We start from the raw sequence: 17,037 nt of genomic DNA on the forward strand, positions 1-17,037 counted from the left end.
TTAGAAATCAGCCTCCACATCCAAGTTAAATCTCTAATGAATCCTGTCTGCTCAGTATCTATGCTGCAAAAGAGCTCTCTTTGGAACCAGAGAGAAAATGAATACAAGGGTTAAGACACAGACCCTGCATACTCCCACTGCAGTTCAATCTTGATACCACATGGTCCCCCAGGCTTCCCTAGGTGTAGCACTGAGTCCCAGAACTCTGCCAGGGCGGCCTGGCAATCCCCAGCTTCAAATCCTAAGACCCTTAGGTTGAACAACCTGTCTGCCTGGCCCCTGGTCTCTGAGCACCACTTCAGAGATTCCCTCATCCTCAAAATTCTTACTGTTTCAAATAACCCAGATCTTCCAATTTTCCTTGACTTTATTTGAAAGTTTCATTGTACCTTTCAGATCCTTGTTAATCATATGACTTGTTTGATTTATGTCACTCGTGTGGTTATTATAAAAAATTTACTTTGTTTTAGATCTTATCAAAATACAGCTCAAACCTAGCTACTCCATCAGCAGTTAAAGCTGTGCCACGCAGCAAAGAGCACCTTACTAAATATGAAAAGCCAAACATCCGGAGCATCAGCAACAAAGAGAACTGGTGAACGTGAGTATGTTCTCCTCCTAAAGAACAGGCTTGTCGGGGCTGGAGCAATAGCACAGTGGGTAGGGCGTTTGCCTTGCACACGGCCGACCCGAATTCGATTCCCAGAATCCCATATGGTCCCCTGAGCACCGCTAGGAGTAATTCCTGAGTGTAGAGCCAGGAGTAACCCCTGTGCATCGCCGGGTGTGACCCAAAAAGCGCAAAAAAAAAAAAAAAAAAAAAAAAAAAATAGGCTTGTGTTCTCTAAAGAGAACATTTAAAAATCAGTATTTAAATAGCAAAATTGTTAATGTTCATTTAAATCTAACATCTTTCAACTTAGTTGAATAGCCTTTCTACTTCTTTTGGTACAGAATTTATAAACTCTCAGACTCCACAGCAAATTAGATATCACTGAGACTCTATTTCCAACTTTTTGCTAAGTGTATATATGTATAGCCACAATCTTGTGTCACTTGTTTTATTGATGGCTATTCATTATATCTACTTGATATTTTACATTTTATTTTGCAGGCCTGTTAGTGGTTGCATCCCAGAGAAAAACGGAACAGAATGAGGTGGAGGCAGAGCTCATCTATTCATTTTCTTAAAGCCAACCCACATCAATGACCAGCACTGGCTATTGATGCCATATGTTTCATTCAGCTTTAAGACACTTTAGCTTTGATTTCAACTGATCAGATTGTTTTTGTCATTAAAGGTCACCTCCAGTGAGCTACTGTTGCTGGGCAGGATTCACTCCTGAAGATGCTCCACCTCCTGATCACTTTTAAATAATATTTCATTGATTTAAATTTTACCTAATTTAACAATTACATAGTATTAGAAAAGAGGTTAAATGATCTAAAATTTTTCTTTTGTTTTTGGGTCACACCTGGCAGGGCTCTCGGGTGACCACATGGGGTTCCAGGGATTGGCTCAGGGACCACATGGGGTTCCCCAATTGGCCACATGCAAGGCAATTGCCCTCTTATCACTCCGGCCCCATAATCTAAAAATTTCCATGGTTAGCACTGTTTTTTGGGGGGCTCAGTGGTTATTGTTGCCTGCATCTTACTTGATTCTAGCTCTCCTTCCGTTTCTGACTATCCCAGTCTATTACACTATGAATCTCAGTGCTCATTTAAATGAGTTTATATTGAGGAAAAGAGGAACTTGTGTAACTGTTCCTCTTTTGGAGGAAGGTCTCAGAATCAGACTCACCTGCTCCCAAAACACTGAACTCCCTGCATGCCCTCTTGATCGTCTTGTCATCTCAAGTCAGTTTTATACTTCATATGTCTATACCACTAACAAATGTTTCCAAACTCTTCTCCACCTTGTCACCCAACAGAGCATGGGCTTTATTTCTCTGGCTGATGCCTTCTTAGGTTAGATACCCTATCATCTATGACCACAGGAGACCAGATGCTTCTCGAGCTGTCAAGAGCTGCATTGAGTTTGCAAGCCTGAGCTCCTCCCTACTTAAGTATGACTAAAAATCTTTTCATCTAAGCCCATGAAGGTAAACTTTTCATATTATGGCCAGAGGAAGATGAAGACCTAACTTACCATGGAGAACAGCTAAAATCTTTTTTAAAAAGTATTTGACAGGTTGTTAAAGTAAGAATTGTCAGAGGGTTATTTCAAGATACTTTGTTCTAGACACCTGGAGGTTTCAGGACTCAGGGGTAACTCCTGATGGAATTGGAGTCAACAGGTTAAAGTTCTACTTTATATATTAGCATGCTTCTCAGGTTTATATCAGCCTTCATTCATTGTATATGTGAATCTCCAGAGTAGATGTGCTTACTTAAGGATGGTTTGTCTGTACCCTAAAGGTATAAAGGATCCCATTATGTATCAAACATAAAAACATTTCCAAATGGATTGAACACTAAGATGCATTTTTTAAAAAAAATAGCCATTGCAAGAAAAAAACTATAGGAATAAGTAAGAGACTAGAAACCTAGAATACAAGTAACACATTTGGTTACTGTGATAAGCTGTAATCATGGCCACCCCCATTTCTTTAAATCTAAGATGTGCATTTTGGAAACCTTCAGACTCTGACAAAGGAGCTGGTTCTCTTCAGGTGGACCTGTGAAGTGGGATGACTGGGAAGGACATAGGGACAGAAGGCAAGGATTTGGGGCACTTTGACAGTGGTGGGGTTAATGCAGTATCTTCGTGCACCAAACACTGGGACATCTGTAAACTACGCTACCTCAACAGTACAAAGATAAGTCTTTTGGATTCATCTAGAATTTCTCTAATTACTATACCTTGTCAGAAAACTGAACAATATATTTCACTGAACTGCCTTTAATTGCAAAGAAGTGGATTATAGTCATTATGTGAAGCTTTTTAAATTAAAAATTTTGCTAGTATTAACGAAAAACAAATGGTAACTGGGGTATTGTGGGTGAATATCAGACTGCAGTGTTGGGAATAAAAAGATGCTCCAAGAATACTTTTTCTGTTTTGTTTTTTGCTGCACACAGTGCTCTGGGTTACTCCTGTTAGTGCTCAGGGATCATGAGATGTTGAAGCATGCATTATTCATGCAAGGAGGGGCCAGCATGATAGTACAGCAGGGAGGGTGTTTTCCTTGTTCACAGCCAACCATGTGTCCCTTCAAGCACCTAATTCCTGAGCACAGAGCCAGGAATAAGCCCTGAGCACTGCTAGGTATGGCCCCAAAAGATATTTTTAAGGAAACATTTAAACTAACCTGCTTGCTGCTTAGGTTCATATGCCTGCTGCAATTTGAAGCTATAGTCATTGGATCAAGGTTGAAAGCCTGATGCTTACTATTTTGTACTTTCTTACTATTGGTACATCCTATCTGGTACAACCAATGGTGGAATTGTTAATTTTACAAATTGCTAATTTTAAAATCAATGTCTTAAAAGCTGCCATGTTTCATAAGTACAAAGTTTGGAATTTGTTTGAACAGAGGTGAGCTGGCTTCAGCTAGCAGTTTAATAACTCTCACCTACATACTTGCCCTCACAAGCATCAGAACTGTTATGGATATAGTACACAAAGAAAACTGAAAACTGGGCACTGTGGACTACATATACTCCAAAAGGAAAATTTCCACTTCAAAATTCCTTGAGTCAGGCTACTTGAACATTGAGCATAGTGCTGTGGTGGCTGCTGTTTATTTTATATTTGAGGAAATAACCCAGTTATTTAACAAAGCACAATGAAAACAAGCACTTTGGGGTAGGAGGGCAGAGGGTGTCATCTAGGTGGTACTCAGGAAGCCAGTTCAGTGTAAGGCTTTGAGGTGTCAGAAATTACCCAGGCTATGCCACCCACCAGGCCACTCCTGGCATTAGTGTCCATACCATATAAAAACTATTCTCCAGGGTTGCTGAGGATAGAATCTGGGTCAGCCACATGCAAGGCTAGGGCTCTACCCAGTGTATCTCCAGCTCTGAGAATGGTTTAAATTTTGTGTCTTTGGATCACATCCCACAATACTTAGGGGTTACTCCTGGCTCTATGCTCAGGAATCACTTTTGGTAGTACTCAGGGAACCATATGGAATGCTGGGGATAGAACCTGGATTGGCTGCAAAAGCAGCCTACCCACAGTTGCTATCACTCTGACTCCAGTGTAATTTTATTATGAGGACTCAGGTCTAGATCTGAGGGTTTGGAATAAACTGTAGCCTAGAAGAGTCACTAGATATAGATTCTAACCACTTAGCAACAGGGAAACCATTTAAGACTGCCTTTGGAAATAAAACTGCAGTCTTTTTAAGTATCACTGCTAGTACTTATTTTTTCATGTATAATATACAACTTCAATTTACTGAGGGGAAACTGAGTAGTCATACTGCTTAAAAACACCAAAATGATCACTTAATAGTGCCATGGAGGATATGGTTCTAGATGTGCAAAAAGATTCTACCATATGCAAATAGCCTTACATGTCAGGAGTTTTTCTAAGTCCTTTGCAATAATTTATTCTTCACAACTCTATATAGTTAAACATTACGTAAAAACAGGGATGGGGATCTAGACAAGTTTACAGAGCTACTGGCACAAGGGGACAGTGATTTAAACCCCCATACATATATGCCTGTCACATTTCTGTGATCTGCTGCACAGTTCCTGCTCTTAAATAGATGCAGCAATACTACCTATTCATGCAACTTGACCTCCTCTCTGGCTTTCTTCTCCCTTGGCCGTAAGATTCCTTCCCTCCTTTCTCAGATCTTCAAGGTCAGCCTCTCTACCTATACTTGGAATTCTAACCCTTATTTCCTCTAAAATACCATACAATCATTTTCCCCAAAAAAATCCTTTTCTTTTCCTGTTCCTTGAATCCCTCCACACTAACTTCAGTTTCCCAGAGCTCACACTTCTGAGGCCTCTGCAGTGCTGCCTCTCTCAACCCTAACCCGGCCTCTCCCTAGCTTTCTAAACCCTGGGAACCATCTATTTCAAAACATTTAAAAGTCTTTTTATGGTTTGTGTATCCACCTAGAATTGTATAAGAACTGCCCTGGTAGAAAGGGGTTCCAAGTGGAGAAAGCTTAAGCAGCCCAAGTCTAGCCTATAAACTCTTGCTGTATTCAAATAATCCCACGATTTAGGGTTTGGCCCCATTCCAGGGGTCATAGAGATCTAGTAAAGGGGCTTAAGCATTTGTCTTATATGTGGCTGATCCTAGTTCAATCCCCAGCATTGCACATGGTACCCAGGAACTCTGAGCTCAAAGCCAGATGTGGCCCCAAGATAAACCTGTTCCAAGCCTCCATTAGCATACGCTGATTGATCACACACATATATTTAACAATAGTTTTACATAAAATGCTAAGAGCACTTTTCATACTGTACAGAAAGATTTAAAACACGGACTTTCTATTAAGAACCATACCAGAACAAAGTCAAAGCAAACTCCCAACTAGATTATTACAATCTACTTAAAAGTTTAAAGGCTTAATGGCAATAAAGAGGGGAAGAGTAAAGTTTATTTTACATAACTGAATGAAAAATACTCCAAGAAACAGCAAATAAAATTTAATAGGGTCTCATGCGCCCAGACGGTGGTGGTGCCCTATTTGGAGGGGTGATTGCTATGTCCAAATAATCTCCTATCTGGAACTTCTGCGACTGCAGGGTCATAGAATCATCTGTCCCCTTCCTCCCAGACATGGTGCTGCCAATCTCCTTAACTCTGCAAGAAAGAACAGATCAAGGTTATATGAATCACACAGATCAAAATGAATCTATATCCTCCCACTACGGAGTTTCACTGTGAAAGGGTATCCATATCAATTAAGACATCAAAACTTGGGCCCAAAGTTAGTGCAGAGGGTAAAACACTTGCCTTGCATGCCACCAACCCGGGTTTGATCCCAGGCATCCCATATGGTTCCCCAAGCACTGCCAGGACCACACCCACAAACAAATTTAAAAGCAAAACGAAACATCAAAAACCAAGAAGTCAAAAAGTTACCTACCGATAGCCGGGTCTTTTAAGGTCCGTAAAAACAATGGCAAAATTGAAGTGTGTGCCCTTCTTTCTAGCTTCTGGATAAACTTCCTTTACTAAACTAGTCAACTCTTTCAAGGTTGCATCCATCCTGATTAAAAAATATAAAGATTAATACCTAAATATTGACATGCAATGGATTGACTATATGTTAATGGATTTGCATTAGAAACCATTATAATTTTAAATATAGTTAATATAGCAGCTAGTAGCATTAGTTCCCAATTACTCTTACCAACCTCAATATCTGAAACTTTGATAAAGGTCAAACAGTTGGTGCTGGGGCTGGAGCACAGCAGGTAGGGCGTCTGCCTTGCACGCGGCCAACCCAGGTTTGATTCCCAGCATCCCATATGGTCCCCTGAGTACTGCCAGGAGTAATTCCTGAGTGCAGAGCCAGGAGTAACCCCTGTGCATCACCAGGTGTGACCCAAAAAACAAACAGACAAAACAGTTCGTGCTAACAGAATTTTGAAAGATTACAGATGCCATTTTTTGTCTGTTGGTCTTACTGGCCTAATTCACCTCTTTAAGGGTAACTAGTCCAAATTAACTCAAGCACTTAAAATAATTCAAGTAAAAGTATTAATCACGTTTAAGTAACCCCCAAACTTAGTACTTTAAAAAAATTCTGGGACACGTGCTTTTCTCCTCCAAATCTTAGAATCAATGTTATTGGAAAACATTTTCATAAGACCTGCAGTTTTTCCTAAGACAATCTTATGATGTGTTAGAACAGATGAAGTCCTACAGCCAACGAAACCTAAAATTTTCACAAGATCCAGCATAGGGTTTTTTCATAATAGTTGTTGCACTGCAAATACCTGAATTCAGAACTTAACTTAGTACTGAATAAATATGGCACAATCTAGAAAAACCTTTTAAAATAGAAGCATTCCAGAAATACAAATTATATGATTTTTCTTTCATAAAAACTGGAAATTAACTGGTTAACTCATTTGGAATTTGAACCAGCATTTCTTTTAGACCATTACAGAATAGCACGAAGATACTAAGAACCCAGGAAGATGAAAAACTAATATACAACATCTTGCTGGGAGCTGATCAGGCTCGTTATAACGCTGTACTCCAATCAGAGTTGGAAAAAAAAAAAAACCAAGAGCTCAACTGATGGTAAAAAGAGCCAAGATGATCACATCACCCCTGATAAGCCCCTGAATGAATTGGAAATCCACCACTTCTAAATAATTGAGCTCACACAGAAAGGGCCTGATGCAGAAATGAAAAGGTCCCAAAGACAGCAAAGGGCAGGTGGGTAGCAGAGCAACAGAACACTTGCTCCGCATGTAACAGGCTCTAGGTTCAATCCCCAACATCAAAGGAGGAAAAAAAAAAACAGCACTGAGGCAATCCTGAAGGATCCCAACTCCGCACTTCAGCTTGAGAATTCCATGCTTCCTGATGAAACTGGGGAGCTCTAGCAACCTCCACAACTGATAGCTAATTCTTAGAAATAAATCGCTCTCTTCCATCAACTGAGTATAACTGCATAGTATATATACTCCACTGGGTGTGTTAGGGCTATGTCTCAGATCCTTGGCCAACTTCAGTAAGGCGAGATCCCAAGATCTGGTAGCCAATCTCTTCTAAATCTACTCATGTTACCCCACACCATTCATCCAGATTTGTGATAGTGGGCCCCAGTGCTAGGTCTCTAGCATGTTCTCTACCCCTCTCCCCCATTTATGCAATTTTCACCTGTGCCCTGGGAGCCCACATGGCCCTCGGTTGAAAAACACTGCTCCACTCTTTCAGAACTGAAGTTTTGCCTCCCATTTTAAGGTCTGACATAATGTTGCCCTCCTGCTTGGGTGCACGGAGCCACTTTGCTTAAAGACAGTAGACTGGGGGCGGGGGAGGCAGAAATACAGTACAGCTAGTGGGGCACTTGCTTTGCATGCCGCTGACTCACGATCAAGCCCAGGCACCCTATATAGCTCCCTCTGAGCCCTGCCAGGATTGATCCCTGAGCACGCAGCCAGGAGTAAACCCAGGTATGGCCTTCCCCCCCAAACAAAGAAGGGGAGGAAAAAAAGTACATTTTGCTTAAAGAAGGGGGTTACTGAATGACTAGTTTTTTCTTTTGCCCTGGAAAAGGGGCAATCTCAGTAAATAAGTTTGGAAAACTAAGTTAAACCAATTTTCTTGGAACTTTTATCTTAAAATAATGAAGTAGAATTATGCTTTCTTAAATTTAATAAGCATCTCCCAAGACAAGATCCCAATGCTCTGAAATTTTGAGTTTTTTTAGTTTTAATATACTGGGTTAACAGTAATATGCACACAACTTGCCAATGTAAAATGGTGAGGTCTCTATGAAAAGTTTATCAGCCTTTTTGGAAAACAGTATGGAAGATTCACAAAAAATTAGAAATTGAGCTCCCATTTGACCCAGCTATACCACTTTTGGGAATATATCCAGGAGAGGCAAAAGAGTATAGTAGAAATGACAGCTGCACTTGTATGTTCATTGCTGCACTGTCTACAATAGCCAAAATCTGGAAAAAACCCAAGTGCCCAAAAACAGATGACTGGTTAAAGAAACTGTGGAACATCTACACAATGGAATACTATGCAGCTATTAGAAAAGAAGTCACTGTCATCCCATTGCTCATCTATTTGCTCCAGCGGGCACAGTAACATCTACACTGTGAGACTTGTTACTGTTTTTGGCATATCAAATACGCCACGGGTAGCTTGCCAGGCTCTGCAATGGGAGCAAGATACTCTCGGTAGCTTGCCAGGCTCTCCAAGAGTGGTGAAGGAATCGAACCTGCGTTGGCCGTGTGCAAGGCAAACGCCTTACCCGCATGAAATTTGCATGTAAGTGGATCAACATGGAAAGTATCATGTTAAGTGAAATGAGTCAGAAAGAAAGGGAGAGACATAGAAAGATTGCACTCATCTGTGTAATACAAAGTAACAAAATAGGAGACTAACAACCAAGAATAGAGATAAGGACCAGGAGGTTTATTCCATGGCTTGGAAGCTGGCCTCAAATGCTAGGTAAAAGGCAGCTCAGATAGAGAAGGGAACACCAAGTAAAGGGTATTTGGAGGACCAGCTCGGGTTGGGAGATGTGAACCAAATGTAGACTATAGATCGAACACAATGGCCACACAATGCCTCTAGTGCAAACTACAACACCCAAAGGAAAAGAAAACAAAAGGGAATGCCCTGCCACAGAGGCGGGGTGGGGGGGGAAGGAGTGGGGGTGCTAGGAGGGATACTGGGATCATTGGTGGTAGAGAATGGGCACTGGTAGAGGGATGGGTAATGGGTACTTGATTATTGTATGACTGAAACACAAGCACAAAAGTTTGTAAATTTATAACTGTACCCCACAGTGATTCAGTAATAAAAAATTTGAAAAAAAAAAAAAGTTTATCAGTTCCTCAAATGCAACTAACATACTATACAAGAAAAAAAACCTCCAGCCCCATCAAAAAATCGGGAGAAGAAATGAACAGTAGTTTCTTCAAAATAGAAATGTAAATGGCCAAAAGGCACATGGAAAAATGCTCCACAACACTAGTCATCAGGGAGATGCAAATCAAAACAATGAGGTGTCATCTCACACCACAGAGACTGGCACACATTCAAAAGAACAAAAGCAACCAGTGCTGGTGTGGATGTGGGGGAAAAGGGACACTTTCACTGTTGGTGGGAATGCTGACTGGTCCAGCCTTTCTGGAAAACAATATGGACAGTCCTTCAAAAACTAGAAATTGAGCTTCCATATGACCCCGCAATACCACTTCTGGGAATATATCCCGAGGATGCAAAAAAACAGTAGAAATGACATCTGTACCTATATGTTCATTGCAACACTGTTCACAAAAGCCAAAATCTGGAAACAACCCAAGTGCCCTAAACAGATGACTGGTTAAACAAACTTTGGTACATCTACACAGTGGAATATTATGCAGCTGTTAGGAGAGATGAAGTCATGAAATCTGCTTATAAATGGACAGACATAGAGAATATCATGCTAAGTGAAATGAGTCAGAAAGAGGGACAGACAAGAAGGACTGCATTCATTTGTGGAGTATAGAATAACATCACATGAGGCTGATACCCAAGGACAGTAGATACAAGGGCCAGGAGGATTGCCCCATAGCTTCAAAACTGCTTCATGAGAGGAGGGGAGAAGGCAGATGGAATAGAGAAGGGCTCACTAAGAAAATGATGGCTGGAAGAATCAGTCGGGATGGGAGATGCATGCCGAAAGTAGATAATGGACCAAACATGATGACCTTTCGGTGTCTGTGTTGCAAGTCATAATGCCCAAAAGTAGAGAGTATGGGGAATATTGTGTGCCATGGAGACAGGGAGAGAGTGGGAAAGGGGGGGTATAACAGGGATATTGGTGGTGGGGAATGTGCACTGGTGGAGGGGTAGGTATTTGATCATTGTGTGATTGTAACCCAAACATGACAGCTTGTAACTATCTCATGGTGATTCAATAAAATTTAAAAAAAAACATACTAACATGATTCTTCATTCATTCTTAGTATAAATTTCTCCCACGAACCAAAAATATTATGCTTCTGTGTGTGTGTGTGTGTGTGTGTGTGTGTGTGTGTGTGTGTGTGTGTTAGATTGCTTTGGGTAAGGAAATTCAACACCTTTACTTCCTATAGAATAAAATCAAGGGCATTTTTAGACCCCTTATCAATTCACACCAATAATAAGAGCAAGAGGGGCAGGAGCAATAGTACAGTGGCCAGGGCATTTCCCTTGCACGAAGCCAACCGATTCCCAGCATCCCATATGGTCCCCTAGCACTGCCAGGAGTTATTCCTGAGTGCAGAGTCAGAAGTAAACCCTGGGCATCACCAGATGTGACCCAAAAAGCCAAAGAAAGGGAAAAAAAAAAAAAAGCAAGAGAACAGTTTGTCTTACTTTTGGACACCAAAGGAAATCTGTAAGCACCCCAAAGAACAGAAAGCTGGACTTATCTATATCTCCATTTTAAACATTTTAACACTTTCATTTCACATCAGCCTCATTCACTGTTCAATATTAACCCTAAGTATCTTAGGATTTATCGGTGAATTACCCCTTATCCTCCTCCCAGAGAATCTTACATTGCTCTTATAAGCACCCCTAATGCCCCGAGTTTATCTTTAACCTTTCCTTTGCATTTTACCTCTCATTGTCACAGTCCCCCAAGTCAGTCTTGATTGTTTACGAGCCAAAACTTTCTGTAATTATGGACTTTGTAGTGAATTACCTACTTTTCTATTTCCACTATGGCCTTTTCATATTTTACTACAGAGCAATGCTATTCTTTGCTAAACACACAAAGACTGTTAATGCTATGACTGGTAATGCTGTGCTAATACCTGGGAGCTGACTCTGAAATATATCCACTCCCACACATCCATCATAATTACTTGACTCGCACTTCAGTTGCTGTAGTTCCTAATACCCCAAAAGGGAAGTTCCGCCGTGGGACTCGGATGGGACAAGTGATGAAGCTACCCCAGCATCAAAATGGGACAGGCTAGAAAGCATAAATGCATGGTCTTGATGCAAGCTGTTATGACTTAAGAGACAGGACCCCCATGGGGAAGGACAAGCTGCTGAATTGGCCTGAAAATTTAGTCTGGGATTTACAGTAGAAGCCTTGCTTGCTCTCAGAGAACTAAGTTTGGGATCTTTATCTCTTACTGTGTTTATCTAAACAATTGCAAGCACTGATAAGTAAATTTAATTGTTTGACTGATTTAATTGCTTGAAATATAGACAGAGGTAAAGGGAAAAGCAATATAGATGTACATGGGAGACAGTGAATCGAGTTAATATTCCCCCGAGAATTGCCTCTGTTGGAATGTTTTACCTCTACCTCTGACTGATTCAGATATTCTGTAAGTATGCTAGCAGCTCTGCATTAAACGGGCCATTGTCACCACCAATCTGTGGTCCTCAATCTCTTTGTCTCTGCTGGAGAAGTCTGGAGGGCTCTCAGCCACCTTTGTGAACTCACAATTCACAAAAGCCCAAAGGCAAAGGTAGTAACACAGGCACAGCTCTTTAACCTCATTAACTAGTGAACAAGCAAAATGTGTCAAATCCTCACCATGGACCATTATTCAGCAATAAAAATGAAGTGATACAACACGGATGTGCCCTGAAAGCATGATGCCAAGCAGACAGAACAGACACTGGAGGAGAAATGTTGTGTAAGTAGCTTCTAGAACAGGTAAATACTTACAAATGAGCACCAACCAGGGGGCGGGGGAGGGAGACTGGGTCAAGGTTTATGAGCTACAATCTCTGAGGTAGGAATGAGAAGTTTGGGAGGTAACCGCAAGGCATGCGCGACGGGAGCGTCCCACCAGAGCCAGCTGGCGAGCAGCGGACAAGTGCTGCCCCGTGCCACCGCCACGAGGCTCGATCACGAATCTCAGCGGCACCGTCCACCAAGCAAGGGAAGAGAAAAAAGAAGTAATGCCTCCTATAGACACTAAGAAGTCACTGTGGCGACTGAGAGCTGTAACAATGCAGGTAGGGCGCTTGCCTTGCACGCTGCCAACCCGGGTTCGATCCCCGACACCCCGTATAATCCCCCAACCCCGCCAGGAGTGACCCTTGGCGCAGCCGGCCCTAAGCAAGTCCCTGACACCAGGGCGGCCGGAGGACAGAAAAGGGCTCTGCGGTCAGCGCGTCGAACGCCCCGCGGTATCAGGGGACCGCACCATGGGGCTAGACCCGCAAAACCCACAAGTTTCAGCGCTTCCCCCCTTTATTGAACCCTCTTAAGAGCCGCGATTCGGGAGCCTAATGTGTGGAAACAAGGAACAAGGGGGAACGGGGACGCCCTCCGAGCCAAGGGAGCTAGCCGACCCCCGCCTCGGCCCCGCCCGCCTCACCAGGTGTAGATCTGCAGCTCGCTGGACGGCACGTTCCCGCGAGAGAACTCGTCCATGCGGTGGTGGCGGCCGTTATTGGTGGTGAAGACACGGAGCAGCAGCGGGCATGTCTGCGAGGAAGAGCAGGGAGGGCGGCAGGAAAACGTTAGGACAGCGGCGGGAGCGCGGAGCCCCGTCTCTTCCGGGGCTCTCGGGCCCCGGCGCCACCGCCCACGCTCTCCGCCCCGCCAGATCCGCGTCCCCACCTTCTCCCGGTCGATCGGCTTCTCGGGTTCCTTTTTAATCTCCTCCTGGGTAACGCGCGACTCCACCGCCATCTTCTTCCTCGGGCCCGGGAGACGATCACTTTGACCTCCGACCCCCGCAGCAAGCATGAGCACGAACTCTCTCGCGAGGATACGCGCGAATCCTTATAAAGGACCAGGCGGTGGGGGCGGGGCATCTTCTGCGCAGGCGCACTCTGTGTGCTCAGGGCCGAACCGGGGCCGCGCTTGCGCATCATGCGCCCTGGGAAAAGGCGGGCGGTAGCAGGGTGGACCCGCGGGTAACGCTGTGGACCTGTTGTCCGCCGCGGTGGTTAGTTGCTCGCGGGTGTACCCGTTGATATCAAGCAAACTGTGTATAAAGATAGATTTTACATGTAATGACAAAGAATGATATACCAAACGCTTAGTGTCCCTTTGTTAGCGGCTCCCAGTGTGAGGCCGCAGCGTCTTGGCGGTGACTGAGGGACAGAGGCTGGGCCCGGCGCGCACACGGCCCTGAGTCTGCAAGAGTACACTGTGTAAGGAGAGAGACTCTGTGAGGCTGAGGGCAAGAGTGTCCAGCACGCAGGGTCAGAAACGAGGAAGAGCTGACGTGACAGGAACTGAGGGGACGGGCTTACACCATGCACAGCACAGCTGGCGGGGGCTGCGCTGCACCAGCCTCAGGGCTCCGTTCCCAGCACCCTACGTGGTCCCCCATCTCTGAGCATAACGCCAGGATAAGTCCTGAGCTCCATTGGATGTAGTCCAAAAATAAGCAAAAACACTGGAAACAAACCACGTTTAAAGAGTTGAGTTGGACTCAATAACAGCTACGGAACAGTAATAAAAATGAGCAAACTACAACTGTATGAAACTACAACTCCAGGGGCTGGAGCGATAGCATAGCGGGTAGGGTGTTTGCCTTGCACGCGGCCAACCCGGGTTCGATTCCCAGTATCCCATAATGGTCTCCTGAGCACCGCCAGAAATGATTCCTGAGTGCAGAGCCAGGAGTAACTCCTATGCAGTCCAGGTGTGACCCAAAAAGCAAAAAACAAAAAACAAAAAAAAACACTACAGCTCCATGAAGCAACATAAACTTTGCAAATGACAATGTAAGAAGCCAGACAAAAAATAGTTTATACCATGTAAACCCACTTTTAGAATATCTAGGGCAGACAGTGCTAGAACTATAATTTTAGGTGATTAAACTATAAAAAATTATTTAGCACAAAAAGACACATAATTACCTCTGAGAAAAAAGGGCGATTCAGGAGTATTTTGACCAGGTGTGGGTGAATGCAGTTGTGAGCAAGCAGATTGGGGTGAGGGGACTAGCAATGAGTTCTTGGGAAATGATAAAATCAGGAGGTGATTCAAAAAAGTTGCTCTCCCTGGTCCTAACGTAGCTAAAAGAATGAAGGCTGGAACTACTCTGTGAACACAGGACTGTAGCATGGTAAGACCAGTGCCAGTGACTGCCCAGAGAAGTCTAAACTCCCACCCAAGAGAAGATCCAGCAAGAACCAAACAATACTGTAATAAGAACATGAAGGGGTGTCTCTAAAAGAGGAGCAGTTTGGGAGAAAACTTTTACTGTACAAAAGTTTTTTATTTAATTTTTTCTAAAGTTTTTTAATGTTAGGGTCTTCCCCAGAGGTGGTTGGTAGTGTGTATTTTACTTCCTGATATTCAACCCAGCAGTTAATGCCTGATGGTTCATTACTGACTGAGGTTCCACTGAGTCACATCTGTTCAGCTGTGTGCATGCAGACAGGGCCAGTGCAGTACAGGGTATCAAACTCAGAGCCATATGCATACAGATGGGACAGTGAAGACCATGTGCATGCAGCCAGGAACAGTACAGGTCATTTGCATGCATATGTTATGATGGAAATTTATGATATTTATCTTTGATTTTATCATTGATAATATGTATGCTTAGACATAATTTTGCTCTTAGATAAAAATTTAAGATGCCCAGCCTGTCTGCACTTGGAATGAATTTTCCTATTTTAATGTTAAAAAAATGCTGATTGTAGAAAACTTCCTGTAACTATAAGGTACAGTAATGTGTGTGCACTCCTGCATTTTTTTTTTTGCTTGTTTGGGGTTTTGGGGGTTTTGTTTGTGTGTTTGTTTTTGCTTTTTTGGCCACACCCGGCGATGCGCAGGAATCACTCTTGGTGGCGCTCAGGGGACCATATGAGACGCCAGGGGATACAGCCTGGGTGGGCCACATGTAAGGCAAATGCCCTCCCCACTGTAATATTGCTCCAGCCCCTCCCGCATTGTTTGAGCATGAAAAAAAGAATATTGATGAGTTTGCAGTTATGCCCTATAAAAACAGGCTCTTGGGTCCCTGAGCTTTGTGTAAGGTTTAAGGTGCTTGCTTGGCCTAGAACCACTGATCTGCTCAGCTGGTATAATAAAGACCATTTATTGTCCTTGTCCTCCTGCCATTGTCTTGGTGTACTTGATTAAGTGAACTCCTATTACAACAGAACAGTACAAGTTATGTGTCTTTCCAAACGTGCTTTTGTATTTGGGAACAAATACCTAGGAATGAAATTGTTGATCTGGTGAAATATCTATCTCTCGATAATTGAGACTATGCCTGCTGCTTTCCACAGAGGATGAACCAACACGCTGCCCACCAACATCGGATCTGACTTAGTGGGGCTACTTCTATATCAGGCCTCACCTGTCCTTGCTTTTGCACACCTGTTTCTACTGTTCAGTCTCCCACTACTTTCCTTTCCATCAGAAAGGTGTGGCTTCATCTCCATGTCCCCTCCTTTTCCCCTTGCTGTCACTGCACAGAAAAATTCTGTCAGCAGCATTACCATGTCCATATGTGAGACTGTGATGTTTGTAAAAGCAGCTCTCACAGGTTGTGTGTGGCAGAGGTTACTCCATTAACAAAAGCTATTTCCTTTCTCTCCCCATTCCCTGCCGTCAAACAATAGCCTCTTACATAGATGAGGACTTCTGTCTTCCCCACAAAAACAGTAAGTTCCAGCTTGAGACATGAACCCCCTCTGAAGTCTTGATAAAATGTAGATATTCTTAGGGAAGTGTAAAATGAGGGTCTGACATTCTGTGGCTTCCCAGCATCACTGCTTCTGATGTCTGCAAAGATCCATAGACCTAGTGATGAATCCAATCTAGATATTTTTTCTTCTCAGCACTCTAAGAGCTCTTTAAATTCAATCTTCACACCCTTCAGCCACCAGTGTGAAGTCTACTGTCTCATTTTCAGCTAACCCCAGGTTTTTCTTTTTATTTATTTTATGTTTGGGGGGCCATATCTGGCAGTGCTCGGGTTTTAGCCCTGGCTCTATTCTCAGGGGTCATTCCTGGTGGTGCTGGAGGAGGACCATATGCCAGGTATTGAACCAGGCCAGCACCCTACCTGCTGTACTCTTGAGCTTCCGGTTATTTTTCTTTGGGTTTAGTTATTTATTTTATTTGGTTTTGGGGCTACACCTGTAAACGTTCAGGGCTCACCCTTGGAGGGCTCAGCGGACCATGTGGAGTGCCAGGGATCAAACCCCAGTCAGCTGCATGCAAGGCAAACACCCTACCCACTATACTATTTCCCCAACCTCCTGCCTTGACTCTTATTTACTATGGTTTTTGCTTTACACAAGTGACATGCGCTTAGCCATATGCTGATCCTTACAGAAGTAATGAACAGAAGTAATAATAAAATAATATTGTTTAAATCACTGTATCACTGTCATCCCGTTGTTCATCGATTTACTCAAGCGGGCACCAGTAACGTCTCTATTAC

At 43.3% G+C, this 17,037-nt stretch overlaps 2 protein-coding genes across 2 annotated transcripts in view; one reads left to right on the top strand and one right to left on the bottom strand.

The window, feature by feature from the left end:
- Nucleotides 1-5,406, top strand: part of SKA3 (spindle and kinetochore associated complex subunit 3) — a 40,529-nt gene extending 35,123 nt beyond the window's left edge. The window contains exon 8 of the mRNA XM_055130329.1: nt 471-5,406. Within this exon, the coding sequence (XP_054986304.1) occupies nt 471-599 (129 nt within the window). The 3' untranslated portion in view covers nt 600-5,406. The remainder of the gene's footprint in view (nt 1-470) is intronic.
- A 136-nt stretch (nt 5,407-5,542) lies between these two features.
- Nucleotides 5,543-13,402, bottom strand: SAP18 (Sin3A associated protein 18). The gene is made up of 4 exons (XM_004604500.2): nt 13,239-13,402; nt 12,994-13,103; nt 6,063-6,185; nt 5,543-5,776 (listed from the first exon to the last, which is right to left on the bottom strand). The coding sequence occupies exons 1-4, from the start codon at nt 13,365-13,367 to the stop codon at nt 5,620-5,622; spliced, it is 519 nt and encodes a 172-aa protein (XP_004604557.1). The 5' UTR covers nt 13,368-13,402; the 3' UTR covers nt 5,543-5,619.
- Nucleotides 13,403-17,037: the final 3,635 nt, after the last annotated feature.

This window comes from Sorex araneus, chromosome 1 (genome assembly GCF_027595985.1).
Source record: "Sorex araneus isolate mSorAra2 chromosome 1, mSorAra2.pri, whole genome shotgun sequence".
NCBI lineage: Eukaryota > Metazoa > Chordata > Mammalia > Eulipotyphla > Soricidae > Sorex > Sorex araneus.

What these genes read in the sequence shown, in the direction of transcription:
- SAP18 (XM_004604500.2), bottom strand. Translation starts at nt 13,367, where the DNA reads ATGCTTGCTGCGGGGGTCGGAGGTCAAAGTGATCGTCTCCCGGGCCCG. An exon ending in AGCCGATCGACCGGGAGAAG is followed by an intron (nt 13,104 to 13,238) that starts GTGGGGACGCGG and finishes TCTTCCTCGCAG; the next exon opens with ACATGCCCGCTGCTGCTCCG. An exon ending in GAGCTGCAGATCTACACCTG is followed by an intron (nt 6,186 to 12,993) that starts GTGAGGCGGGCG and finishes TTTTTTAATCAG; the next exon opens with GATGGATGCAACCTTGAAAG.